Raw genomic sequence first — 27,841 nt, 5'->3', positions numbered from 1 at the left:
AGAGACAGTACTAGCTCCTTTTTCTATGACAACACGCCCATACTTGCTCAAGTCTTTAGGCATATAAAAGGATGCTGAGCAGGGTCAGCTTGACCTTTTACAAAGAAACTGGTTCAGGCACTTCAGCTCCTACTACAGGCTCCCATTGTCCAGATAAAGAACCACAGGCTTTGGAGGGGACCGAAACACATAATCCAAACCAACCCCCTGCTCCTACAGCAGTGAGTTGCACACACTAAATACCTCTGGCTTTTGTATGTAGCCTTCTTTACAAGAGATGGGGAATCTGTGGCCCTCCAGATGTTGTTGAACCACAGTTTCCATCATTCAGGCTGAAAGATCTTTCAATCCATGGCTAGTCCTTAAAAACAATTCTGCATGAAAACTAGTCCTCAATGGAACCTTCTGAAGGAAGAAAAGAGTCAAAAACATTTTTCCTTGAATCCCAGGCAGTTTATTGGATGCTCTCTAGGCAGAATCCTAGAGTGATAAACCCCCTGGCATCGTGAAGCAAAACCCTCACCAGGGTACTCTGCGTCCTTCCCAGTCCACAAAGGTACCGTTATCCACCTCAGAAAGTGTGGAGAGAACATGAATTATTCCTCGTGTACTCTCTTCTACAGTCAGGTCCGCCTCCTGTGAAGAAAAATATTGTAAGTGAAGGATTTATTAAGTCATTCTTGAGCATCAAGCAGCAGAAGGCAGTTGGATGTCTTGGTTATAGGATTTCAGTCTGCACATTAAACATTGCTTTATGAAAGACAACCAAGTGGCCATGCATGCCAAAGGATAGCAGTTCACTGTAAGGCCTCAGCGGACTATGCTTGCTTTTCTAGGAGCAATTCTGGATATTATTAGAAGCACCAGCTCATAGATGCTGCCTTCATTGCCCTTTTCTTGTGCTTTTAATACCTCCAAGCAGTGAAGGAAGGGGCACTGAAGCTACTCAGGCACCACCTTCCAACTAAAAATGTCAAGCAATCTGTTAAAAGAAATATCATCCTATAGGGCTGCCCACCTTTTCCATGATTACCAAAAGCCTTGAGCACTTACTTGCCTGCCTTGAGTTTTTACCCAGCCAGGATGGATGCAAACACACAGAATCCCATAAGCTGGATACGTGAGTGACTGGCATTTGGTGAGCATGTTTAAAGCAGCCTACAAGGGAGAAAGAAAAAAAACCATGAGCAGAGGGTGCATTGAACTGTGGGGAGCTGCTTAATATGAATTGCTGCAAGGTGGCTAGAAAGGATTTGGAGGCAGAAAGGTTTGTAAGAGAAATTGGACATCATTGAGCATTCCTGACACAAAAACTAGCAACTTGGAAGTTATCTATCATGGACACCACTCTTGAACAAGATTTTTGACAGGCATTTGTGAGTGTTCCCCATGCTTGTGGGCTGCATCAGTTTGCTAACTGATAACTAGCTTTAGATGTTTGTTCTAAGTTCTGCAAGAAGAAAAGGACTGTACACGTTATTTATTTGTAGAAAACATCCTGGTATCTTCCCTTAATGCCACTCAAAGTTTTAGAAAATGCAACATCCTCACAACAAAAATTTGTCTCTCAACATTTATCTGTGGGCAATACGCTCTTATTGCCCAGATTCACACATACAGCTATCATTTGGAAAGATAGTCGCAGCTGGGCAGGGGAGGGAGCAGACAGTTTCGCATGGATTTCACATAAGGTACCTTACTGCAGCGATAGGCAACAGTCATCTTTCTTTCCCATAACAGCATAACTTCCATGGAGCCTGCAGCACTGGAGGTATTGATAATGGCTGCCTTGCAGCAGCTCAGCCCTTCCTGGGGATATCTCTGAGCTGCCATCTTCAGCAGGGGCAGAAATGCCTAAAAGAGAATTGATATCATGGCTGTTGTTAGGACAATGAATCATAGAATCATAGAGTTGGAAGAGACCACAAGGGCCATCGAGTCCAACCCCCTGCCAAGCAGGAAACACCATCAGAGCACTCCTGACGTATGGATGTCAAGCCTCTGCTTAAAGACCTCCAAAGAAGGAGACTCCACCACACTCCTTGGCAGCAAATTCCACTTTCGAACAGCTCTTACTGTCAGGAAGTTCTTCCTAATGTTTAGGTGGAATCTTCTTTCTTGTAGTTTGGATGCAATGAATGCAGCTATCTTAGGGCAGGGTACCAGAGGAAAACACTGGATGCACTGTGTAAAGTTAAAGGTAAATATAAACAATGCTCTTAGCAGAATTAGGATTTCTGATCCAAAAATACTTTCTATAAGCTTTTGCACAAGGAGTCCCATAAGACTTAGCATACATTTAGAATTGTTTGAATGCACAGCTGGGCAACCTGTGCCCTGGCCTCATTTTATGCCGCCGCCAACAGGTCCTGAAGCTGCTCTATTCTAAGGTCTCACCCATGTTTCTTCCTTCTAGTTCGCTTCTTGGCATTTTAAAGTTGTCCTTCTCCCACAACTTCTGCAATCTCTCTCTTTTACTATGTGTGTGCACAGCACACTAAGATAGGAAAGGAATTAATGTCATCTGTTTTCCAGAAAGTAGCCATATTGAGCCATTCTATTTAAAAAAATTGTCTGCATGTTCATGAGAGCAGCCCCTTTAAACTTCTGGGGAAGGAAAGGTAGAAAGCATTCCTATTTTTATGCCAGACTGATGTTCAGCGACTGGTGAATCTATCAGTGTTGGTTTATCATTTTTCCTACCTTAAGTTCAATTCTCTGAATTTCCATATCAGTTTGCAATTATTTTCTTAAAATCCTCATGAAAATTACTTCCTCAAACAAATACTGCTTTTCTCCTACCCAGTTTGTTGCTTTTGTTTAATTCTCCCAAAGGGCCGGAACATCACAGTTATTACCAGGGCAATAGGTAGTGAGTGAAGGGTTTTGCAGCCTCATGAAAAGCAAAAACTTACCTGGCTCACCTGAAGTGGCCCAATAGTATTGACGGCATATACATCTGCCATGTCCTTTGCATTTTCTTTCTCCAGGTCGTTTCCAGAAGTAATACCAGCATTGTTCATCAGGAGGTTCAATCCACATTCTCCAACACACCTTTGCACTTGCTCCACAGCTGCCTTGATGCTCTGGAGGTCAGTGACATCTGCAGAATGACATTTCTTTGCCCTTAAGAACTGGGTGGTGTGGGGATGCCCAAGGGACTAATAAAAAGGCCCTTTTAAAACTACCAAGGCAGGTGGCTTGGGGGGATCTTACAGATTACAAGGATGAGAGGTGCTTTTCAGTCCACTTATTTGTCCCTTGGCCTGTCAGCTCTTTTTGTTAGTGTGGATCAAGAAGCTACAGTTAGAACGGGATATGGAACAACTGATTGGTTCAAAATTGGGAAAGGAGTACTGTATATTGTCTCCCTGCTTATTTAACTTATATGCATTATTCATCATGCGAAAGGCTGGGCTGGATGAATCCCAAACCGGAATTAAGATAGCTGGAAGAAATCTCAACAACCTCAGATATGCAGATGACACAATCTTGATGACAAAAAGTGAGGAGGAATTAAAGAACCTTTTAATGAGGGCGAAAGAGGAAAGCGCAAAATATGGTCTGAAGCTGAACATCAAAAAAACGAAGATCATGGCCACTGGGCCCATCACCTCCTGGAAAATAGAAGGAGAAGAAATGGAGGCAGTGAGAGATTTTATTTTCTTGGGCTCCATGATCACTGCAGATGGTGACAGCAGTCACAAAATTAAAAGACGCCTGCTTCTTGGGAGAAAAGCAATGACAAACCTAAACAGCATCTTAAAAAGCTGAGATATCACCTTGCCGACAAAGGTCCGTATAGTAAAAGCTATGGTTTTCCCAGTAGTGATGTATGGAAGTGAGAGCTGGACCATAAAGAAGGCTGATCGCCGAAGAATTGATGCTTTTGAATTTTGGTGCTGGAGGAGACTCTTGAGAGTCCCATGGACTGCAAGAAGATCAAATCTATCCATTCTTAAGGAAATCAGCCCTGAGTGCTCACTGGAAGGACAGATCCTGAAGCTGAGGCTCCAATACTTTGGCCACCTCATGAGAAGAGAAGACTCCCTGAAAAAGACCCTGATGCTGGGAAAGATGGAGGGCACAAAGAGAAGGGGACGACAGAGGATGAGATGGTTGGATGGTGTTCTTGAAGCTACCTGCATGAGTTTGTCCAAACTGCAGAAGGCAGTGGAAGACAGGAGTGCCTGGTGTGCTCTGGTCCATAGGGTCACGAAGAGTCGGACACGACTAAACGACTAAACAACAACAGCAGCTACCACAGCCCACTTGAGGAGGAAGAACAAGTGCTTCGCTGAATCATGGAGCTCTGTGTTTCTGAGTGTGCATGCAGTGAGCACAGGAACTGACTGGAAGCTGGCTTTTAAAAATACTTGTAACACATTAATATCACTCCATCAGAAAACAAGCTCAAAGCAAGGTGATTGTAACGCCAAAATACTTAACTATTGTAGGTGGAGAAAAGTCCTGACAACACTTTACTGAGCAAACTGAACAAAAAAATGTGTGTAATTTAGGGAGAAAGCATCAGAGATATTTCGTTTCTCTTAGTTCAGGCCTTGCATATGCACACTGAAAGATCCCTGCAGTTCCTCTTCCAAGATTTATGAAATCTTTGGGACAATCAGAAACACACAAGGTAAGGCTGAGCCCTAAACAAGGCCATTGTGAATCCAAAGTATCGTACTTTACTCTTTGGACTATGGTAACGTACTATGTATGGTACCTGTTATGGAAGCCTTGCCTTTGTGTGTCATATTGCCTCTGTAAGAATTCACAGACACAGAAAGATAGAGTGCCCATAAGAAATAGCATGAGGCTATGACTTTGGTAGGCCGTTTTGGAAAGTTCCTTTATGGCAGGTATGGGGAGCCTTTGACTCTCCAAATATTGTTGTTGTTGTTTAGTCGTTTAGTCGTGTCTGACTCTTCGTGACCCCATGGACCAGAGCACACCAGGCACTTCTGTCTTCCAATGCCTCCTGCAGTTTGGGCAAACTCATGCTGGTAGCTTCGCGAACACTATCCAACCATCTCGTCCTCTGTCATCCCCTTCTCCTTGTGCCCTCCATCTTTCCCAGCATCAGGATCTTTTTCAGGGAGTCTTCTCTTCTCATGAGGTGGCTAAAGTTTTGGAGCCTCAGCTTCAGGACCTGTCCTTCCAGTGAGCACTCAGGGCTGATTTCCTTAAGAATGGATATGTTTGATCTTCTTGCAGTCCATGGGACTCTTAAGAGTCTCCTCCAGCACCATAATTCAAAACTCCAAATATTACTGAGCTACAAATCGAATCAGCCCCAGCAAGCATGGTCAATGGGCAAGGTTGATGGGAGTTGTCGTTCAGCAATATATGGTGGGCCTGCTACCACTTCAGGAGAGAGGCTTTGTTGCTTAAGCCCTTGATTGGCTGTGAACTGTCCTTTTTCCAGTTACTGCTTTATGGACTGTACTGGTTTGCACTGGTGCTGGGAATGTCTATTCATCCCGCACTTGGAACTTGATACTTACCCAGCTGCAGCACCACCAGATTCTGATGCTGGCATGCCAACTCCTTTATTTCCTGCCAAAAAAGAAATGTTTTACCTCCTTGATTAAACTGGAACTAGTCACCAAGAGAGACCCAGAGCCTTAGAACTGGATGCTGAAAATGCTTAGTAGAGTCTGATAGAAACTCAGGAATCTCACATAGAACAGTGCCTTGCAAGGAGAACACCTTCCTCTTCAATATTAATAGGCAGTGCTTTTTCGGGGGGCAGGATGCAGGGGTACACATACCTCTAAATATTATTTTGTGAATCTTTTTACTTTTGTCCATTTACTGTATTTATTTCCCACGATTTGAACTATAAAATGATGATTTTCTGGAGTTAAAATGAGAGTACCCCTAAATATTTTTTTTAGGAAAAAAGCACTGTTAATAGGTGAGTACGTTATGAACAGAAAACCTTGTACATTGAAAATTGGTTAGCAGTCTGAAAGCTGTCCCCACCTCCCCCTTTGTAATTCTCCCAAGACCACAGCCTCTTTCTCACCATGTCATACTCTGATTCGCATTGCTCTATACACAAAAAATGTTTCTGCCTGGCTAGAATATGTCCTTGTACTGTAACAGTGCCTCTTACTTGTTCAGATGGAGGATGGAAAGAAAGGTGTATGTAGAAACTAGTGACTTTTGCATCAGTGGAACGTAGCCTATTATACAAGGACAGCAGCCATATCTGTTGCTCGGCCCACTTTGGCTTCTGGCCCCCTACACCACTGGCATGTGGCCCCCAGAAAGTTGCCCACAGGGGAATATACTAAAAGGAAACTGTGGAAGACCTAAGGGTAAGTTGAACATTATTACAAAGTTACTTTGAAGGAACTAGACTGTTAAAAGAGATAAAAATCCTGCATGGAGTTGACTTGGGGTTTAAGGGATTAATTTATTTCCTGACAGCCAATACTCTCCTCTGCTGGTAAACGGCTTAAAAAGGTGTTGAAACTTAATTCAGCAAAATGATAATTGCTGGACAAACCAGTCTACAGGTGGAATTAGAGTGATAGAGATCTTCTTTTATGTCCCTCCCCATTAATCTATGCTGTAATTTTCTAAGACTATTATCATATAGCAGCTCAACTGGCCGCTAAGAGACAGCACTGTGAACTACAGCTTTTTGGCAGCCTTGTGAGAGCTGCTGGCCCATCACAGCAGTGTTGAGAGCAGCAGACAAGGCAGGCAGTGGGCAACTTAGATGAACCACTGAAAACAGTCACACCAGAGCAGGGCAGCCACTGGTGAAACCAAAGGCTCAACAGCATTCTCTCCAACCGGGCGCCCTCCAGATGTTTCATTTTTTTAATAATATTTTTTATTGCATTTTTTCCAGATAGAGATACACAGTCAGATATACAAAGTAACAAGAACAGCAAGAAAAGAAAAGAAAAAAGGATACATCATTTCAAAGCTTTTTTCAGTCTTCTACCGGACTTCCCCTCATCTCCCTCACCGTGCATTCTTAACAATAAAAATATCAGCAAATTATAACCTTGTTTCATGCGTTTCTTTTGTAGTTTCAGATAATTGCCTTTTAAGTTTAAATTACTTAGTATTAATTTACACTAAAGACAAATATGATGTTATTTTAAACATTTAAACATTAGTCCTTTCATTGATTTTACTTAGTTTCATATATCATCCACTCTCATTGCTGGAGCTAACCTTTCCAAATCATGCGAATTCTTATGATTCATATAACTTATAAATTTTTTGCAAATAGTCCTTGAATTTTTTCCAGTCCTCCTCCATTGCTTCTTCTCCCAAATCTCGGATCCTGGCAGTCATCTCGGCCAATTCCATATAGTCCATCAATTGCGTTTGCCACTCTTCCAGTGTGGGTAAATCTTGAGTCTTCCATTGTTTTGCGATAAGAATTCTTGCTGCTGTAGTTGCATACATAAAAAACGTTCTGTCCTTCTTTAACACCTTTTGGCCGACAATGCCCAAGAGAAAGGCCTCTGGTTTCTTAGGGAAGGTGTACTTAAACACCTTTTTTAACTCATTGTAAATCATTTCCCAGAAGGCCTTCACTTTTGGACATGTCCACCATAGGTGAAAGAATGTCCCTTCAGCCTCCTTACATTTCCAACATTTATTATCAGACAAATGGTATATCTTAGCAAGCTTGACTGGGGTCATGTACCACCTGTATATCATTTTCATAATGTTTTCTTTTAAGGCATTACATGCCGTAAATTTCATACCGGTGGTCCATAACCTTTCCCAGTCTTCAAACATAATGTTGTACCCAATGTCTTGAGCCCATTTTATCATGGCTGATTTAACTGTCTCGTCCTGAGTGTTCCATTTAAGCAGCAAGTTATACATTCTTGATAATAACTTAGTCTTTGGTTCTAACAGTTCTGTCTCTAGTTTCGATTTTTCCACCTGGAATCCTGTTTTTTTATCCAACTTAAACACCTCTTGAATTTGAGCATAGTGAAACCAATCTTGCACCTTATTCTTTAGTTTTTCATAGCTCTGTAACCTCCAATTATCTCCAATTTTTTCTACTATTTCCCCATATTTCAGCCAGCCGGCCTCCATATTGGGGTTTTTCCGAGCCTTAGCCTCCACTGGTGATAACCACCTCGGGGTCTTACTTTCTAGTAAGTCTTTATATTTTGTCCAGACCATAAATATTGCTTTTCTGACAATATGGTTTTTAAACATTTTATGAGTCTTTACCTTGTCGTACCACAAATATGCATGCCATCCTAACGAATTATTAAACCCTTCCAGATCTAGGACATCTGTGTTCTCTAAAAGCAACCAATCTTTCAACCAGCAGAAGGCTGCAGCTTCATAATATAACCTTAAGTCTGGCAGGGCAAACCCCCCTCTTTCTTTTGCATCAGTTAATATTTTAAACTTTATTCGGGGCTTTTTGCCCTGCCAAACAAACTTTGAAATATCCTTCTGCCACTTTCCAAAACATTCCACTCTGTCCACGATCTGTAGGGTTTGAAACAAGAACAACATCTTTGGCAAAACATTCATTTTTATAGCTGCTATTCGACCCAACAAGGAAAGTTTCAATCTTGACCAAGTTTCTAGATCCTTTTTAACTTCTGTCCAACATTTTTCATAGTTATCTTTAAATAAGTTCAAATTTTTGGAAGACAAATTGACCCCCAGGTATTTCACTTTTTTAACCACATTTAACTCTGTTTCCTTCTGAAACCCATCTGTTTCTAAAGGTGTCAAGTTTTCCCCCAAAACTTTAGTTTTTTGTTTATTCAGCTTAAATCCCGCCACCCGACCAAAATCATGAATCAGTTCTAGAACTCTTTTTGTACTAGATTCTGGCTCCTGTAGTGTTAAAACCAAGTCATCTGCAAATGCTTTCAGTTTATATTGTTTCACTCCGACCCGTATTCCTTGAACCAGCCGGTCCTCCCTAATCATATTCAAAAGCACCTCCAGGACTGAGATAAATAATAAAGGGGAAAGAGGGCACCCCTGTCGTGTTCCTTTTTCAATTTTAAACTCTTCTGTCACCACATTGTTCACTATCAACTTAGCTTTTTGTTCTGAATAAATTGCTTCTAAACCATTTTCAAACCCCCGTCCCACTCCCATCCCTTCCAAGTTTTTCTTCATAAACTTCCAAGAGATATTGTCAAAGGCCTTCTCCGCATCAATAAAAATTAACACTGCTTTAGTGTTAATATTGGTTTGCAACAGTTCCAGAATATCAATAATGTTCCTGGTATTGTCAAACAAATGTCTGCCTGGGAGAAAGCCTGCCTGGTCCTTATGAATTACTTCATTTAACACCTTTTTAAATCTATTTGCCAAAATGTCCGCAAAAATTTTGTAATCCACATTTAGGAGTGAGATGGGACGGTAGTTCTTAAGCTGGGTCTTTTCAGTTTCCAATTTGGGTATCAATGTGATGAAAGCTTCTTTCCACGTTTCCGGTGCCCTCCCTCCCTCCATAATCCGATTACAAACCTCCATTAGTGGTTGTGTCAAATAGTCTTTCAATATCTTATAGTACTTGGAGGTAAGTCCATCTGGGCCTGGAGATTTGCCTAGTTGCATATTCTGAATGGCACCCTCGATTTCCTGTTGTGTTATTCTGTAGTTCAAGATTGATCTCTTCTCCTGAGGTAATTTTGGTAAGCCATTAAATTTCAAAAATTGATCTATCTCTGATACTTCCTCGGGCCCTTGCGTATACAATTTTTTGAAATATTTCTGGAAACACTTTCTAATTTCATCTGGTTTCTGAATATTTCTCCCTTCAACCTCTAAGTTAGTAACAAAGTTCAATTTTTGTCTCTTTTTCAACTGCCATGCTAGCAGTTTTCCACATTTATTTGCCGATTCGAATGATCTTTCTTTCATTTGTTTAATTTTCCATTCCCATTCTTGGTTTATCAATTTCGTATATTGTGTTTGGTGAAAGCAAAGGCCCAACAGCATTCTCTCCAACCGGGCGCCCTCCAGATGTTTCAGACTACAACTCCCATCAACCCCATCCAGCACACAAAGCTGACATTACATTCTTACAACATAGTAACATCTCTACTCTCTTATGCTACATTCCTGGTCCTCACCTTGCTTTTTGGTCCATCCAGGTCTAAGGTAGTAGCAAAGACCCACTGAGGTGGAGTTGGCAGCCTCAGAAACTGCTTCACCAGACCCAGGCCAATTCCCGAATTGGATCCTGTCACCAGAACACTCTGAACAGGGAAATCTGTTGCCATCCCCTTGGAGCTGCAGCCTTTGGCTTCCATGCTTGTAACGCTTGCCTCAAAGAGCATCGGTTCGTCACATGAGATGCTTTTATGGGAAGTAGGCACCTCCTTTGATCTTCAGATAATCTTATGCTGGATGCTACACCTCATTTGCTGACTAGCTCGTTGGCCATCTCTCTTTTTTAACAACAACAACCTCATTAGCAATGGAAAAATGAAGAAGCATGATGGCATTATGGTATAGAGGACAGAGAGTTGCAAATTAAAATCTTCAGTCAATCTCTCAGCCTGTTTGGCTTTGCAGGGTTGTTATGAAAATTTAAAAATGGGGTGAAGCAAATCACCATGTATCCTGAGTTCATTAGTGAAAAAGTACTAAAAAAGCATACTGTGTCACTAGGGAATATAATAACCAGGATGTAAAAACTAATCAGAGGGGGAATGGCATAAGCAGTGGCATAGGGAGGTGGGTGTGGTGGGTGTGGGCCACCTCGTGTATCATCACCGAGGGGGAGGTGACAAAATGGCAAAAATGTGAGTTTTAAAAACATGGCTGGGGGCAAACAGGTGCCCCCACAGCAGACTCCTTCATCAGAGCCTGGCTCCACGCCAAAGATCCTGTGGCTTGGCTGTAGCACTTGTGCCTGGCGCAGCTCCGCCCTGAATCAGGGGAGGTGAGTGGACGGCAGCGCTGCTGCTCACCTTCCTCACTGCTGCACGTCCAGCAGCTCTCCTGACCCAGCAGTAGAGAGCAGCCCTCCTCAGCTGTGGCAAGGTGCACCTGGCTGCAGCAGCTCCATTGCCAGGTCAGATTTGACCCAGTAGCAGATAGCAGGAGGGTCAACGGCAATGCTGCCACCCATCCTCCTTGACGTGGCGCCTTGCGCCCAGCTGCAGTAGCTCCGTCACTGGGTCATGTCTGACCTGGTAGCGGAGAGCAGGGGGAGTGTGAACAGCAGCTTCCCTGCCCCTCTCCTACCCCGAACTGTGGCACATGAGAGGAAGAAGAAGAAGAGTTTGGATTTGATATCCTGCTTTATCACTACCCGAAGGAGTCTCACAGTGGCTAACATTCTCCTTTCCCTTCCTCCCCCACAACAAACACTCTGTGAGGTGAGAGAGGCTGAGAGACTTCAAAGAAGTGTGACTGGCCCAAGGTCACCCAGCAGCTGCAGGTGGAGGAGCGGAGACATGAACCCGGTTCCCCAGATTATGAGTCTACCGCTCTTAACCACTACACCACACTGGCTCCCTTCCCTTCGAAGGCGCCCATCACGCTCCGCCCTCCTCGGGCACACCCCATGCACCCACCCAGGGCAGCACGGGCACCGCTGGGCAGAAGAGGCCCTCAATACTCTCTCGGACCACACCCGTCTCTAACTCTTCTTCACAACCTCCTCAAGAGCTTTTGCGTGGCTGCAACATGTCCTTGAGCAGTGATGATAGGTCCCCCTTGCTTGGACAGAGGAAGTATGTGTTACGTGAATCCCAATCTCAGACCAGTGAGAGACTTCATGGCAGGTGCGCCATCTTGTGGGGTCATGGGCAGGCTCCAATGGACCCTACACTGGGCCCAAAGGGAACCCGGCACACCTGGGTCATGGGTGCTATTGCTTCCCTTGGGCCCAGTTTCTTTGGAATAGTATCACTGAAGAATGTGGTATCTTTTTGACAATGGTTTTATTTACACATACAAACCCTCTGAGTGTCCCTATTTTCCAGGGACAGTCCCAGATTACAGAAGCCATTGTTGTTTCTGATTTGATCCTGGACCAGAATGCCCCTCCTTTGCTTAGGCTATCCCTATTTTCATCAGAGAAATGCTGGGAGAGTATGGAGTTATGCAACCCCCAAGCCAAGGAGATAGGTAACTATACAGTACAACCTTTAGAAGACAACAACTAGAAGACAGCCCTGTGTAGGGAAGTATTTTTTTAAAGTTTAATGTTTTATTATGTTTTTATATATGTTGGAAGCCGCCCAGAGTGGCTGGAGCAACTAGGTCAGATGGGCAGGGTATAACTAATTAATAGTAGTATGGAATAGGATGTCTCTATTTTCATCAGATAAATGTTGGAGGGTATGCACATATACACAACCAGAGCACAGCATCACTGCTACATCAGATCTTGCTCCTCCATTAGGTCCCTAGGGAGATCCCCCCAAGGTTTGGTTTCAGCTCTGAGAGGAAGTCAAGCCTCTGTGTCTTCCCAGCTGCAGACAAGACAAAGGCCAGCCTCTGACCTACTGTTCTCTTGCCTCCAGGATGATGAGTCCAGCCACGTGTGTGAGATCTGGCTACCCTTCCTTGTAGAGACAGTACTAGCTCCTTTTTCTATGACAACACGCCCATACTTGCTCAAGTCTTTAGGCATATAAAAGGATGCTGAGCAGGGTCAGCTTGACCTTTTACAAAGAAACTGGTTCAGGCACTTCAGCTCCTACTACAGGCTCCCATTGTCCAGATAAAGAACCACAGGCTTTGGAGGGGACCGAAACACATAATCCAAACCAACCCCCTGCTCCTACAGCAGTGAGTTGCACACACTAAATACCTCTGGCTTTTGTATGTAGCCTTCTTTACAAGAGATGGGGAATCTGTGGCCCTCCAGATGTTGTTGAACCACAGTTTCCATCATTCAGGCTGAAAGATCTTTCAATCCATGGCTAGTCCTTAAAAACAATTCTGCATGAAAACTAGTCCTCAATGGAACCTTCTGAAGGAAGAAAAGAGTCAAAAACATTTTTCCTTGAATCCCAGGCAGTTTATTGGGTGCTCTCTAGGCAGAATCCTAGAGTGATAAACCCCCTGGCATCGTGAAGCAAAACCCTCACCAGGGTACTCTGCGTCCTTCCCAGTCCACAAAGGTACCGTTATCCACCTCAGAAAGTGTGGAGAGAACATGAATTATTCCTCGTGTACTCTCTTCTACAGTCAGGTCCGCCTCCTGTGAAGAAAAATATTGTAAGTGAAGGATTTATTAAGTCATTCTTGAGCATCAAACAGCAGAAGGCAGTTGGATGTCTTGGTTATAGGATTTCAGTCTGCACATTAAACATTGCTTTATGAAAGACAACCAAGTGGCCATGCATGCCAAAGGATAGCAGTTCACTGTAAGGCCTCAGAGGACTATGCTTGCTTTTCCAGGAGCAATTTTGGATATTATTAGAAGCACCAACTCATAGATGCTGCCTTCATTGCCTTGCTCTTGTGCTTTTAATACCTCCAAGCAGTGAAGGAAGGGGCACTGAAGCTACTCAGGCACCACCTTCCAACTAAAAATGTCAAGCAATCTGTTAAAAGAAATATCATCCTATAGGGCTGCCCACCTTTTCCATGATTACCAAAAGCCTTGAGCACTTACTTGCCTGCCTTGAGTTTTTACCCAGCCAGGATGGATGCAAACACACAGAATCCCATAAGCTGGATACGTGAGTGACTGGCATTTGGTGAGCATGTTTAAAGCAGCCTACAAGGGAGAAAGAAAAAAAACCATGAGCAGAGGGTGCATTGAACTGTGGGGAGCTGCTTAATATGAATTGCTGCAAGGTGGCTAGAAAGGATTTGGAGGCAGAAAGGTTTGTAAGAGAAACTGGACATCATTGAGCATTCCTGACACAAAAACTAGCAACTTGGAAGTTATCTATCATGGACACCACTCTTGAACAAGATTTTTGACAGGCATTTGTGAGTGTTCCCCATGCTTGTGGGCTGCATCAGTTTGCTAACTGATAACTAGCTTTAGATGTTTGTTCTAAGTTCTGCAAGAAGAAAAGGACTGTACACATTATTTATTTGTAGAAAACATCCTGGTATCTTCCCTTAATGCCATCCACTCTTTTAGAAAATGCAACATCCTCACAACAGAAGCTTGTCTCTCAACATTTATCTGTGGGCAATGCATGATTATTGCCCAGATGCACACATACAGCTATCATTTGGAAAGATAGTCGCAGCTGGGCAGGGGAGGGAGCAGACAGTTTCGCATGGATTTCACATAAGGTACCTTACTGCAGCGATAGGCAATATTCATCTTTATTTCCCATAACAGCATAACTTCTATGGAGCCTGCAGCACTGGAGGTATTGATAATGGCTGCCTTGCAGCAGCTCAGCCCTTCCTGGGGATATCTCTGAGCTGCCATCTTCAGCAGGGGCAGAAATGCCTAAAAGAGAATAATGATCATGGCTGTTGTTAAGTCAATGAATGCAGTTATCCTAGGGCAGTGATACTGGAGGAAAGCACTGGATGCACTGTATAAAGTTGAAGGTATATATGAACAATGCTTGTAGCAGAATTAGGATTTCTGATCCAAAAATACTTTCTATAAGCTTTTGCACAAGGAGTCCCATAAGACTTAGCATACATTTAGAATTGTTTGAACACACAGCTGGGCAACCTGTGCCCTGGCCTCATTTTATGCAGCCGCCAACAGGTCCTGAAGCTGCTCTATTCTAAGGTCTCACCCATGTTTCTTCCTTCTAGTTCGCTTCTTGGCATTTTAAAGTTGTCCTTCTCCCACAACTTCTGCAATCTCTCTCTTTTACTATGTGTGTGCACAGCACACTAAGATAGGAAGGGCATTAATGTCATCTGTTTTCCAGAAAGTGGCCATATTGATCCATTCTATTAAAAAAAATTGTCTGCATGTTCATGAGAGCAGCCCCATTAAACTTCTGGGGAAGGAAACGTAGAAAGCATTCCTATTTTTATGCCAGACTGATGTTCAGCGACTGGTGAATCTATCAGTGTTGGTTTATCATTTTTCCTACCTTAAGTTCAATTCTCGGAATTTCCATATCAGTTTGCAATTATTTTCTTAAAATCCTCATGAAAATTACTTGCTCAAACAAATACAGCTTTTCTCCTATCCAGTCTGTTGCTTTTGTTTAATTCTCCCAAAGGCCCAGAACATCACAGTTATTACCAGGGCAATAGGTATTGAGTAAAGGGTTTTGCAGCCTCATGAAAAGCAAAAACTTACCTGGCTCACCTGAAGTGGCCCAATAATATTGACGGCATATACATCTGCCATGTCCTTTGCATTTTCTTTCTCCAGGTCGTTTCCAGAAATCACACCAGCATTGTTCATCAGGAGGTTCAACCCACATTCTCCAACACACCTTTGCACTTGCTCCACAGCTGCCTTGATGCTCTGGAGGTCAGTGACATCTGCAGAATGACATTTCTTTGCCCTTAAGAACTGGGTGGTGTGCGGATGCCCAAGGGACTAATAAAAAGGCCCTTTTAAAACTACCAAGGCAGGTGGCTTGGGGGGATCTTACAGATTACAAGTTTGAGAGGTGCTTTTCAGTCCACTTATTTGTCCCTTGGCCTGAGACTTCCGGGTTGGCGCGATCTGGAAATGGCGGATTCCCTCCGAGCTCCGGAGGGAATCGGCTCAGCGGTGGATGGGTCTTTGCCGTGCCGGCGACACGGGGACCCTTAAAAACCGCAGGCGCGGAAGCCTGCGGACTGAAGACTCGGCGGGTGCCTTAAGCGCCCCCCCTGATTCGCAATGAGCCTTTTTAAAGGCTACGGAGGGGATACGGGGGACGGCGCGGCACTGAGAGTCGACCGCTACCGCCGCTGAGCGAAGCCGCGAGCCATAACTGGAGAGCGCTGACTTCCTTCCTTGAAATTTGGAATGAAAAAGGAACCCGTGAGTAATTTGGAACCGATTTTTAAAAACTTTTACCCTTTGAATTTGAGACGACCGGGGGGTGTGCCAAAAGGAAGTCCCCATCCCCCCCCTTGCAGACGATCCAGAGCAAAGATATAAGAGCTAAGCTGGAGTGCCTACCCTGTAAAGGGTGAGTTTTAATAAAGACAGTAACTTCCAGGATTTGGAAAAGCAAATTTAAGCAGGAGAGTGGAGTGTTGGAAGAGTTTCTGTTTTGTGGCAAACAACCCTCCCTCCCGAGCCCGGGAGCGACCTGCTTTGGAGCCTGTATAGAGGAGCAGAATTTGACAGCTGTCAAAGCTGTCAAATGGACTGTTAATAGTAAAAAATTGCTACTTAAAACCTCTCCGGATAAAAAGGTGTTACAATTGAACTAAAATTCTGGGAAACAAAGAAACAATAACAGGACAGAGGATTGTTGGAGAAAAGACCATCCAGTAACCAGATTCCCTCTAGGGGGAATTCTGTGGAATTACAATGGCTGTGGGTGGAAAGATACTGAGAGAAATCGAAAGGATGTTTTCACTGGTGGGAACCTTACAGGAGCAGACTACAGCTATGAGTAAACAATTGACGGCCTTGGATTTGGAAACAAGTAGTTCTGCTGAATGTAATGAGGACCTGAATGAGAAAGAACCCACAGCTGAATTTGAAATAATAAACAAAGAAGAGGAGAAGACAAAACAAGAAAGAGAACAAGTTATGTGGGAAAATACAAACCAGAAGCCGACATCTGGAGAACACAAGCAAGGAGACTATTGGATGAAATTCATTTTAAGCCTACGAAAGATACAGAAGACGAAAGTGGAGGCCCTGGGAGTTTATGGAACTCAGGAACTAGAAATAAAGAAGTACAATTGGGGCCTCCACATAGACTTTGACTCTGACTATCACCAAGACTCAGGCCTTGTGGAAATTCTTCAGCAGTTGCTTCTAAATATGGGAAGAGACTATGGACTGATTGGATTGATTGCTAAGGAAATCTTTCGAGACTCAATGACAGACAAAGAGGACTACCAACAAAACCGGCGGAGAGGGACTGAAATAGATTTGAGAGCCTCGGATGTGCGGAATCCAGGCTAAAAACTGTTACTTTGGACATGTCTTGGGAAAGGACGCAAAGCGGGGATGGGAGGGAGGGAAGTAAATTTAAACAACACTCAAGACCAGGGGGTTTAGTAATAAGGAAATTATTCAAGAAAAAATGAGAAATCGAGGGAAGAGAATTGGGGTCCAACTTAGGGAAAATTTATTTTTGTTTTTATAAAAGGACTAATATTAAGACGGAAGAAATGCCAATTTGCTGACATAAACTTGGGAATAGGGATGCAAGGGAGGGGGTGGGGGGAAGTCAAGGACTAGGGTTAGAAAATAAGATTTTCTGGAACTATTCATGTTTGCTGTCTTTTATGTTTGTTTTGGTGTTATGTGTTTTGTTTTTGTCTATAAAAAATGTGAAAACCCAATAAAAATTATTAAAAAAAAAAAATTATTTGTCCCTTGGCCTGTCAGCTCTTTTTGTTAGTGTGGATCAAGAAGCTACAGTTAGAATGGGATATGGAACAACTGATTCAAAACTGGTTCAAAATTAGGAAAGGAGTACGACAAGGCTGTATATTGTCTCCCTGCTTATTTAACTTATATGCATTATTCATCACGCGAAAGGCTGGGCTAGATGAATCCCAAACCGGAATTAAGATAGCTGGAAGAAATCTCAACAACTTCAGATATGCAGATGACACAACCTGGATGACAAAAAGTGAGGAGGAATTAAAGAACCTTTTAATGAGGGCGAAAGAGGAAAGCGCAAAATATGGTCTGAAGCTGAACATCAAAAAAACGAAGATCATGTCCACTGGGCCCATCACCTCCTGGAAAATAGAAGGAGATGGGGCTATCTGTTTAGCCCATTTTAGTGTTGGCTAAGTTCTAAAATCTTCCTGGAGCTTTTAACTGTGTATTGACAAATGTCCTTTTTTCTGACTGACGGTCGAATAAAAGGATGATGATGATGAAAATAGAAGGAGAACTGCAATTTTGGATATTATTAGAAGCACCAACTCATAGATGCTGCCTTCATTGCCTTGCTCTTGTGCTTTTAATACCTCCAAGCAGTGAAGGAAGGGGCACTGAAGCTACTCAGGCACCACCTTCCAACTAAAAATGTCAAGCAATCTGTTAAAAGAAATATCATCCTATAGGGCTGCCCACCTTTTCCATGATTACCAAAAGCCTTGAGCACTTACTTGCCTGCCTTGAGTTTTTACCCAGCCAGGATGGATGCAAACACACAGAATCCCATAAGCTGGATACGTGAGTGACTGGCATTTGGTGAGCATGTTTAAAGCAGCCTACAAGGGAGAAAGAAAAAAAACCATGAGCAGAGGGTGCATTGAACTGTGGGGAGCTGCTTAATATGAATTGCTGCAAGGTGGCTAGAAAGGATTTGGAGGCAGAAAGGTTTGTAAGAGAAACTGGACATCATTGAGCATTCCTGACACAAAAACTAGCAACTTGGAAGTTATCTATCATGGACACCACTCTTGAACAAGATTTTTGACAGGCATTTGTGAGTGTTCCCCATGCTTGTGGGCTGCATCAGTTTGCTAACTGATAACTAGCTTTAGATGTTTGTTCTAAGTTCTGCAAGAAGAAAAGGACTGTACACATTATTTATTTGTAGAAAACATCCTGGTATCTTCCCTTAATGCCATCCACTCTTTTAGAAAATGCAACATCCTCACAACAGAAGCTTGTCTCTCAACATTTATCTGTGGGCAATGCATGATTATTGCCCAGATGCACACATACAGCTATCATTTGGAAAGATAGTCGCAGCTGGGCAGGGGAGGGAGCAGACAGTTTCGCATGGATTTCACATAAGGTACCTTACTGCAGCGATAGGCAATATTCATCTTTATTTCCCATAACAGCATAACTTCTATGGAGCCTGCAGCACTGGAGGTATTGATAATGGCTGCCTTGCAGCAGCTCAGCCCTTCCTGGGGATATCTCTGAGCTGCCATCTTCAGCAGGGGCAGAAATGCCTAAAAGAGAATAATGATCATGGCTGTTGTTAAGTCAATGAATGCAGTTATCCTAGGGCAGTGATACTGGAGGAAAGCACTGGATGCACTGTATAAAGTTGAAGGTATATATGAACAATGCTTGTAGCAGAATTAGGATTTCTGATCCAAAAATACTTTCTATAAGCTTTTGCACAAGGAGTCCCATAAGACTTAGCATACATTTAGAATTGTTTGAACACACAGCTGGGCAACCTGTGCCCTGGCCTCATTTTATGCAGCCGCCAACAGGTCCTGAAGCTGCTCTATTCTAAGGTCTCACCCATGTTTCTTCCTTCTAGTTCGCTTCTTGGCATTTTAAAGTTGTCCTTCTCCCACAACTTCTGCAATCTCTCTCTTTTACTATGTGTGTGCACAGCACACTAAGATAGGAAGGGCATTAATGTCATCTGTTTTCCAGAAAGTGGCCATATTGATCCATTCTATTAAAAAAAATTGTCTGCATGTTCATGAGAGCAGCCCCATTAAACTTCTGGGGAAGGAAACGTAGAAAGCATTCCTATTTTTATGCCAGACTGATGTTCAGCGACTGGTGAATCTATCAGTGTTGGTTTATCATTTTTCCTACCTTAAGTTCAATTCTCGGAATTTCCATATCAGTTTGCAATTATTTTCTTAAAATCCTCATGAAAATTACTTGCTCAAACAAATACAGCTTTTCTCCTATCCAGTCTGTTGCTTTTGTTTAATTCTCCCAAAGGCCCAGAACATCACAGTTATTACCAGGGCAATAGGTATTGAGTAAAGGGTTTTGCAGCCTCATGAAAAGCAAAAACTTACCTGGCTCACCTGAAGTGGCCCAATAATATTGACGGCATATACATCTGCCATGTCCTTTGCATTTTCTTTCTCCAGGTCGTTTCCAGAAATCACACCAGCATTGTTCATCAGGAGGTTCAACCCACATTCTCCAACACACCTTTGCACTTGCTCCACAGCTGCCTTGATGCTCTGGAGGTCAGTGACATCTGCAGAATGACATTTCTTTGCCCTTAAGAACTGGGTGGTGTGCGGATGCCCAAGGGACTAATAAAAAGGCCCTTTTAAAACTACCAAGGCAGGTGGCTTGGGGGGATCTTACAGATTACAAGTTTGAGAGGTGCTTTTCAGTCCACTTATTTGTCCCTTGGCCTGAGACTTCCGGGTTGGCGCGATCTGGAAATGGCGGATTCCCTCCGAGCTCCGGAGGGAATCGGCTCAGCGGTGGATGGGTCTTTGCCGTGCCGGCGACACGGGGACCCTTAAAAACCGCAGGCGCGGAAGCCTGCGGACTGAAGACTCGGCGGGTGCCTTAAGCGCCCCCCCTGATTCGCAATGAGCCTTTTTAAAGGCTACGGAGGGGATACGGGGGACGGCGCGGCACTGAGAGTCGACCGCTACCGCCGCTGAGCGAAGCCGCGAGCCATAACTGGAGAGCGCTGACTTCCTTCCTTGAAATTTGGAATGAAAAAGGAACCCGTGAGTAATTTGGAACCGATTTTTAAAAACTTTTACCCTTTGAATTTGAGACGACCGGGGGGTGTGCCAAAAGGAAGTCCCCATCCCCCCCCTTGCAGACGATCCAGAGCAAAGATATAAGAGCTAAGCTGGAGTGCCTACCCTGTAAAGGGTGAGTTTTAATAAAGACAGTAACTTCCAGGATTTGGAAAAGCAAATTTAAGCAGGAGAGTGGAGTGTTGGAAGAGTTTCTGTTTTGTGGCAAACAACCCTCCCTCCCGAGCCCGGGAGCGACCTGCTTTGGAGCCTGTATAGAGGAGCAGAATTTGACAGCTGTCAAAGCTGTCAAATGGACTGTTAATAGTAAAAAATTGCTACTTAAAACCTCTCCGGATAAAAAGGTGTTACAATTGAACTAAAATTCTGGGAAACAAAGAAACAATAACAGGACAGAGGATTGTTGGAGAAAAGACCATCCAGTAACCAGATTCCCTCTAGGGGGAATTCTGTGGAATTACAATGGCTGTGGGTGGAAAGATACTGAGAGAAATCGAAAGGATGTTTTCACTGGTGGGAACCTTACAGGAGCAGACTACAGCTATGAGTAAACAATTGACGGCCTTGGATTTGGAAACAAGTAGTTCTGCTGAATGTAATGAGGACCTGAATGAGAAAGAACCCACAGCTGAATTTGAAATAATAAACAAAGAAGAGGAGAAGACAAAACAAGAAAGAGAACAAGTTATGTGGGAAAATACAAACCAGAAGCCGACATCTGGAGAACACAAGCAAGGAGACTATTGGATGAAATTCATTTTAAGCCTACGAAAGATACAGAAGACGAAAGTGGAGGCCCTGGGAGTTTATGGAACTCAGGAACTAGAAATAAAGAAGTACAATTGGGGCCTCCACATAGACTTTGACTCTGACTATCACCAAGACTCAGGCCTTGTGGAAATTCTTCAGCAGTTGCTTCTAAATATGGGAAGAGACTATGGACTGATTGGATTGATTGCTAAGGAAATCTTTCGAGACTCAATGACAGACAAAGAGGACTACCAACAAAACCGGCGGAGAGGGACTGAAATAGATTTGAGAGCCTCGGATGTGCGGAATCCAGGCTAAAAACTGTTACTTTGGACATGTCTTGGGAAAGGACGCAAAGCGGGGATGGGAGGGAGGGAAGTAAATTTAAACAACACTCAAGACCAGGGGGTTTAGTAATAAGGAAATTATTCAAGAAAAAATGAGAAATCGAGGGAAGAGAATTGGGGTCCAACTTAGGGAAAATTTATTTTTGTTTTTATAAAAGGACTAATATTAAGACGGAAGAAATGCCAATTTGCTGACATAAACTTGGGAATAGGGATGCAAGGGAGGGGGTGGGGGGAAGTCAAGGACTAGGGTTAGAAAATAAGATTTTCTGGAACTATTCATGTTTGCTGTCTTTTATGTTTGTTTTGGTGTTATGTGTTTTGTTTTTGTCTATAAAAAATGTGAAAACCCAATAAAAATTATTAAAAAAAAAAAATTATTTGTCCCTTGGCCTGTCAGCTCTTTTTGTTAGTGTGGATCAAGAAGCTACAGTTAGAATGGGATATGGAACAACTGATTCAAAACTGGTTCAAAATTAGGAAAGGAGTACGACAAGGCTGTATATTGTCTCCCTGCTTATTTAACTTATATGCATTATTCATCACGCGAAAGGCTGGGCTAGATGAATCCCAAACCGGAATTAAGATAGCTGGAAGAAATCTCAACAACTTCAGATATGCAGATGACACAACCTGGATGACAAAAAGTGAGGAGGAATTAAAGAACCTTTTAATGAGGGCGAAAGAGGAAAGCGCAAAATATGGTCTGAAGCTGAACATCAAAAAAACGAAGATCATGTCCACTGGGCCCATCACCTCCTGGAAAATAGAAGGAGATGGGGCTATCTGTTTAGCCCATTTTAGTGTTGGCTAAGTTCTAAAATCTTCCTGGAGCTTTTAACTGTGTATTGACAAATGTCCTTTTTTCTGACTGACGGTCGAATAAAAGGATGATGATGATGAAAATAGAAGGAGAAGAAATGGAGGCAGTGAGAGATTTTACTTTCTTGGGCTCCATGATCACTGCAGATGGTGACAGCAGTCACAAAATTAAAAGACGCCTGCTTCTTGGGAGAAAAGCAATGACAAACCTAAACAGCATCTTAAAAAGCAGAGACATCACCTTACCGACAAAGGTCTGTATAGTAAAAGCTATGGTTTTCCCAGTAGTGATGTATGGAAGTAAGAGCTGGACCATAAAGAAGGCTGATTGCCGAAGAACTGATGCTTTTGAATTCTGGTGCTGGAGGAGACTCTTGAGAGTCCCACGGACTGCAAGAAGATCAAATCTATCCATTCTTAAGGAAATCAGCCCTGAGTGCTCACTGGAAGGACAGATCCTGAAGCTGAGGCTCCAGTACTTTGGCCACCTCATGAGAAGAGAAGACTCCCTGAAAAAGACCCTGATTCTTGAAGCTACCGGCATGAGTTTGTCCAAACTGCAGAAGGCAGTGGAAGACAGGAGTGCCTGGTGTGCTCTGGTCCATAGGGTCACGAAGAGTCGGACACGACTAAACGACTAAACAACAACAGCAGCTACCACAGCCCACTTGAGGAGGAAGAACAAGTGCTTCGCTGAATCATGGAGCTCTGTGTTTCTGAGTGTGCATGCAGTGAGCACAGGGACTGACTGGAAGCTGGCTTTTAAAAATACTTGTATCACATTAATATCACTCCATCAGAAAACAAGCGATTGTAAGACCAAAATACTTAACTATTGTAGGTGGAGAAAAGTCCTGACAACACTTTACTGAGCAAACTGAACAAAAAACTGTGTGTAATTTAGGGAGAAAGCATCAGAGATATTTTGTTTCTCTTAGTTCAGGCCTTGCATATGCACACTGAAAGATCCCTGCAGTTCCTCTTCCAAGATTTATGAAATCTTTGGGACAATCAGAAACACACAAGGTAAGGCTGAGCCCTAAACAAGGCCATTGTGAATCCAAAGTATCGTACTTTACTCTTTGGACTATGGTAACGTACTATGTATGGTACCTGTTATGGAAGCCTTGCCTTTGTGTGTCATATTGCCTCTGTAAGAATTCACAGACACAGAAAGATAGAGTACCCATAAGAAATAGCATGAGGCTATGACTTTGGTAGGCCGTTTTGGAAAGTTCCTTTATGGCAGGTATGGGGAGCCTTTGACTCTCCAAATATTGTTGTTGTTGTTGTTTAGTCGTTTAGTCGTGTCTGACTCTTCGTGACCCCATGGACCAGAGCACACCAGGCACTTCTGTCTTCCACTGCCTCCTGCAGTTTGGTCAAACTCATGCTGGTAGCTTCGCGAACACTATCCAATCATCTCGTCCTCTGTCATCCCCTTCTCCTTGTGCCCTCCATCTTTCCCAGCATCAGGGTCTTTTTCAGGGAGTCTTCTCTTCTCAAGAGGTGGCCAAAGTATTGGAGCCTCAGCTTCACGATCTGTCCTTCCAGTGAGCACTCAGGGCTGATTTCCTTAAGAATGGAGAGGATTGATCTTCTTGCAGTCCATGGGACTCTCAAGAGTCTCCTCCAGCACCATAATTCAAAACTCCAAATATTACTGAGCTACAAATCGAATCAGCCCCAGCAAGCATGGTCAATGGGCAAGGTTGATGGGAGTTGTCGTTCAGCAATATATGGTGGGCCTGCTACCACCTCAGAAGAGAGGCTTTGTTGCTTAAGCCCTTGATTGGCTGTGAACTGTCCTTTTTCCAGTTACTGCTTTATGGACTGTACTGGTTTGCACTGGTGCTGGGAATGTCTATTCATCCCGCACTTGGAACTTGATACTTACCCAGCTGCAGCACCACCAGATTCTGATGCTGGCATGCCAACTCCTTTATTTCCTGTCAAAAAAGAAATGTTTTACCTCCTTGATTAAACTGGAACTAGTCACCAAGAGAGACCCAGAGCCTTAGAACTGGATGCTGAAAATGCTTAGTAGAGTCTGATAGAAACTCAGGAATCTCACATAGAACAGTGCCTTGCAAGGAGAACACCTTCCTCTTCAATATTAATAGGCAGTGCTTTTTCGGGGGGCAGGATGCAGGGGTACACATACCTCTAAATATTATTTTGTGAATCTTTTTACTTTTGTCCATTTACTGTATTTATTTCCCCCAATTTGAACTATAAAATGATGATTTTCTGGAGTTAAAATGAGAGTACCCCTAAATATTTTTTTTTAGAAAAAAAGCACTGTTAATAGGTGAGTAAGTTATGAACAGAAAACCTTGTACATTGAAAATTGGTTAGCAGTCTGAAAGCTGTCCCCACCTCCCCCTTTGTAATTCTCCCAAGACCACAGCCTCTTTCTCACCATGTCATACCCTCATTGGCATTGCTCTATACACAAAAAATGTTTCTGCCTGGCTAGAATATGTCCTTGTACTGTAACAGTGCCTCTTACTTGTTCGGATGGAGGGTGGAGAGAAAGGTGTATGTAGAAACTAGTGACTTTTGCATCAGTGGAACGTAGCCTATTATACAAGGACAGCAGCCATATCTGTTGCTCGGCCCACTTTGGCTTCTGGCCCCCTACACCACTGGCATGTGGCCCCCAGAAAGTTGCCCACAGGGGAATATGCTAAAAGGAAACTGTGGAAGACCTAAAGGTAAGTTGAACATTATTACAAAGTTACTTTGAAGGAACTAGACTGTTAAAAGAGATAAAAATCCTGCATGGAGTTGACTTGGGGTTTAAGGGATTAATTTATTTCCTGACAGCCAATACTCTCCTCTGCTGGTAAACGGCATAAAAAGGTGTTGAAACTTAATTCAGCAAAATGATAATTGCTGGACAAACCAGTCTACAGGTGGAATTAGAGTGATAGAGATCTTCTTTTATGTCCCTCCCCATTAATCTATGCTGTAATTTTCTAAGACTATTATCACATAGCAGCTCAACTGGCCACTAAGAGACAGCACTGTGAACTACAGCTTTTTGACAGCCTTGTGAGAGCTGCTGGCCCATCACAGCAGTGTTGAGAGCAGCAGACAAGGCAGGCAGTGGGCAACTCAGATGAGCCACTGAAAACAGTCACACCAGAGCAGGGCAGCCGCTGGTGAAACCAAAGGCCCAACAGCATTCTCTCCAACTGAGCGCCCTCCAGATGTTTCGGACTACAACTCCCATCAACCCCATCCAGCACACAAAGCTGACATTACATTCTTACAACATAGTAACATCTCTGCTCTCTTATGCTACATTCCTGGTCCTCACCTTGCTTTTTGGTCCATCCAGGTCTAGGGTAGTAGCAAAGACCCACTGAGGTGGAGTTGGCAGCCTCAGAAACTGCTTCACCAGACCCAGGCCAATTCCCGAATTGGATCCTGTCACCAGAACACTCTGAACAGGGAAATCTGTTGCCATCCCCTTGGAGCTGCAGCCTTTGGCTTCCATGCTTGTAACGCTTGCCTCAAAGAGCATCGGTTCGTCACATGAGATGCTTTTATGGGAAGTAGGCACCTCCTTTGATCTTCAGATAATCTTATGCTGGATGCTACACCTCATTTGCTGACTAGCTCGTTGGCCATCTCTCTTTTTTAACAACAACAACCTCATTAGCAATGGAAAAATGAAGAAGCATGATGGCATTATGGTATAGAGCAGTGTTTTTCAACCACTGTTCCGCGGCACACTAGTGTGCCGCGAGATGTTGCCTGGTGTAACGTGGGAAAAATTGAAAAATTCAAAAGATTTTTTTAAAAAAAATGTCAAATTTTCGCCCGCTATGCGGGCGCCGGACTCTGTCCACCCTATTTTCCATCCATCCTAGGTGGGGATCAGATCGGATGGGATCGGATGAGAGCGGACAGGCGGTCCGCTCTCATCCGATTCCCCATAGAGAGCAGCGGGGCTCTGACATCTCCCTCTCCGCACACAGTGTGGAGACGGTGCTGTCATCCGCCGGCTCAGCGGGGATCAGCGGATCGATCCCCGCTGAGCAGAGAACGGTCCGCAACGTTTTTGTTTGCCATTAAAGAAAAAAATATTAAACCATGCTTGAATGTCGGAACTGGTTACTAAAATTTTTGAATCCCACCACTGATGTTAAGTGTTTGTGTTTATTTGATTTGTGTTTATTTGATTCCTATTCAAGAGAATTACTCTATATATAGTCAATACAGGCACAGAGTTAAATTTTTTAACATTTTCTAATGGTGGTGTGCCTTGTGATTTTTTTCATGAAACAAGTGTGCCTTTGCCCAAAAAAGGTTGAAAAACACTGGTATAGAGGACAAAGAGTTCCAAATTAAAATCTTCAGTCAATCTCTCAGCCTGTTTGGCTTTGCAGGGTTGTTATGAAAATTTAAAAATGGGGTGAAGCATTTCCCTTCCTCCCCCACAACAAACACTCTGTGAGGTGAGTGAGGCTGAGAGACTTCAAAGAAGTGTGACTGGCCCAAGGTCACCCAGCAGCTGCAGGTGGAGGAGCGGAGACACGAACCCGGTTCCCCAGATTATGAGTCTACTGCTCTTCACCACTACATCACACTGGCTCCCTTCCCTTCGAAGGCACCCTTCGCGCTCCGCCCTCCTCGGGCACACCCCATGCGCCCACCCCAGGCTGCATGGGCACATGCTCCGCCGCTGGGCAGAAGAGGCCCTCAATACTCTCTCTGACCACACCCGTCTCTAACTCTTCTTCACAACCTCCTCAAGAGCTTTTGCGTGGCTGCAACATGTCCTTGAGCAGTGATGATAGGTCCCCCTTGCTTGGACAGAGGAATTGTGTGTTACGTGAATCCCAATCTCAGACCAGTGAGAGAATTCATGGCAGGTGCGCCATCCTTGTGGGGTCATGGGCAGGCTCCAATGGACCCTACACTGGGCCCAAAGGGAACCCGGCACACCTGGGTCATGGGTGCTATTGCTTCCCTTGGGCTCAGTTTCTTTGGAATAGCATCACTGAAGAATGTGGTATCTTTTTGACAATGGTTTTATTTACACATACAAACCCGCTGAGAGTCCCTATTTTCCAGGGACAGTCCCAGATTACAGAAGCCATTGTTGTTTCTGATTTGATCCTGGACCAGAATGTCCCTCCTTTCCTTAGGCTATCCCTATTTTCATCAGAGAAATGCTGGGAGAGTATGGAGTTATGCGACCCCCAAGCCAAGGAGATAGGTAACTATACAGAACAAGCTTTAGAAGACACTGAAGACAGCCCTGTGTAGGGAAGTATTTTTTAAATGTTTGATGTTTTATTACATTTTTATATATGTTGGAAGCCGCCCAGAGTGGCTGGAGCAACCAGGTCAGATGGGCAGGGTATAACTAATTAATAGTAGTATGGAATAGGACG

The 27,841-nt window shown here is 43.6% G+C and overlaps 2 protein-coding genes and 1 long non-coding RNA gene across 6 annotated transcripts; 1 reads left to right on the top strand and 2 right to left on the bottom strand.

Moving 5' to 3' along the window:
* Positions 1-429: 429 nt before the first annotated feature.
* LOC308591624 (C-signal-like) lies at positions 430-10,602 on the bottom strand. Of its 3 annotated transcripts, none has more exons than XM_081202446.1 (6): positions 10,107-10,602; positions 5,511-5,562; positions 2,916-3,103; positions 1,701-1,854; positions 1,054-1,158; positions 430-636 (listed from the first exon to the last, which is right to left on the bottom strand). In XM_081202446.1, exons 1-6 carry the CDS (start codon positions 10,311-10,313, stop codon positions 572-574), a joined length of 771 nt encoding a protein of 256 aa, XP_081058572.1. In that variant the 5' UTR covers positions 10,314-10,602; the 3' UTR covers positions 430-571. The 3 variants fall into 3 exon arrangements, with proteins under 3 accessions (XP_081058572.1, XP_081058571.1, XP_081058570.1); XM_081202445.1 differs by having other exon boundaries at positions 1,696-1,854; positions 2,925-3,103; positions 10,107-10,600; XM_081202444.1 differs by having other exon boundaries at positions 1,696-1,854; positions 10,107-10,596.
* On the top strand, positions 3,014-27,665 carry LOC308591639. The gene is made up of 4 exons (XR_014010208.1): positions 3,014-3,092; positions 15,308-15,409; positions 19,873-19,974; positions 27,613-27,665. It is a non-coding gene; the product is annotated as an uncharacterized lncRNA (long non-coding RNA).
* On the bottom strand, positions 12,393-26,100 carry LOC308591633 (C-signal-like). Of its 2 annotated transcripts, XM_081202467.1 has the most exons (6): positions 25,756-26,100; positions 24,328-24,379; positions 15,233-15,420; positions 14,255-14,413; positions 13,613-13,717; positions 12,393-13,195 (listed from the first exon to the last, which is right to left on the bottom strand). In XM_081202467.1, exons 1-6 carry the CDS (start codon positions 25,960-25,962, stop codon positions 13,079-13,081), a joined length of 828 nt encoding a protein of 275 aa, XP_081058593.1. In that variant the 5' UTR covers positions 25,963-26,100; the 3' UTR covers positions 12,393-13,078. The 2 variants fall into 2 exon arrangements, with proteins under 2 accessions (XP_081058593.1, XP_081058592.1); XM_081202466.1 differs by lacking the exons at positions 12,393-13,195; positions 13,613-13,717; positions 14,255-14,413; positions 15,233-15,420 and adding exons at positions 18,131-18,282; positions 18,820-18,978; positions 19,798-19,985.
* Positions 27,666-27,841: the final 176 nt, after the last annotated feature.

Source organism: Podarcis bocagei (assembly GCF_964188305.1).
Source record: "Podarcis bocagei genome assembly, chromosome: 7".
In the NCBI taxonomy this organism is placed as follows: Eukaryota; Metazoa; Chordata; class Lepidosauria; order Squamata; family Lacertidae; genus Podarcis; species Podarcis bocagei.
This window is presented reverse-complemented; position numbering and strand designations above follow the sequence as displayed.

Bases quoted from the DNA above. Each gene is read 5' to 3' on its own strand.
- LOC308591624 (XM_081202444.1), bottom strand. From the start codon at position 10,313: ATGCTCTTTGAGGCAAGCGTTACAAGCATGGAAGCCAAAGGCTGCAGC. The intron at 3,104-5,510 runs GTAAGTATCAAG...GTCATTCTGCAG, and splicing joins TCTGGTGGTGCTGCAGCTGG to ATGTCACTGACCTCCAGAGC. The intron at 637-1,053 runs GTAAGTGCTCAA...TTTTCTTCACAG, and splicing joins TAAAAACTCAAGGCAGGCAA to GAGGCGGACCTGACTGTAGA.
- LOC308591633 (XM_081202467.1), bottom strand. From the start codon at position 25,962: ATGCTCTTTGAGGCAAGCGTTACAAGCATGGAAGCCAAAGGCTGCAGC. The intron at 24,380-25,755 runs GTGAGGACCAGG...CTTTTTTGACAG, and splicing joins TGGATGGACCAAAAAGCAAG to GAAATAAAGGAGTTGGCATG. The intron at 14,414-15,232 runs GTAAGTTTTTGC...ATTCTCTTTTAG, and splicing joins GGCCACTTCAGGTGAGCCAG to GCATTTCTGCCCCTGCTGAA.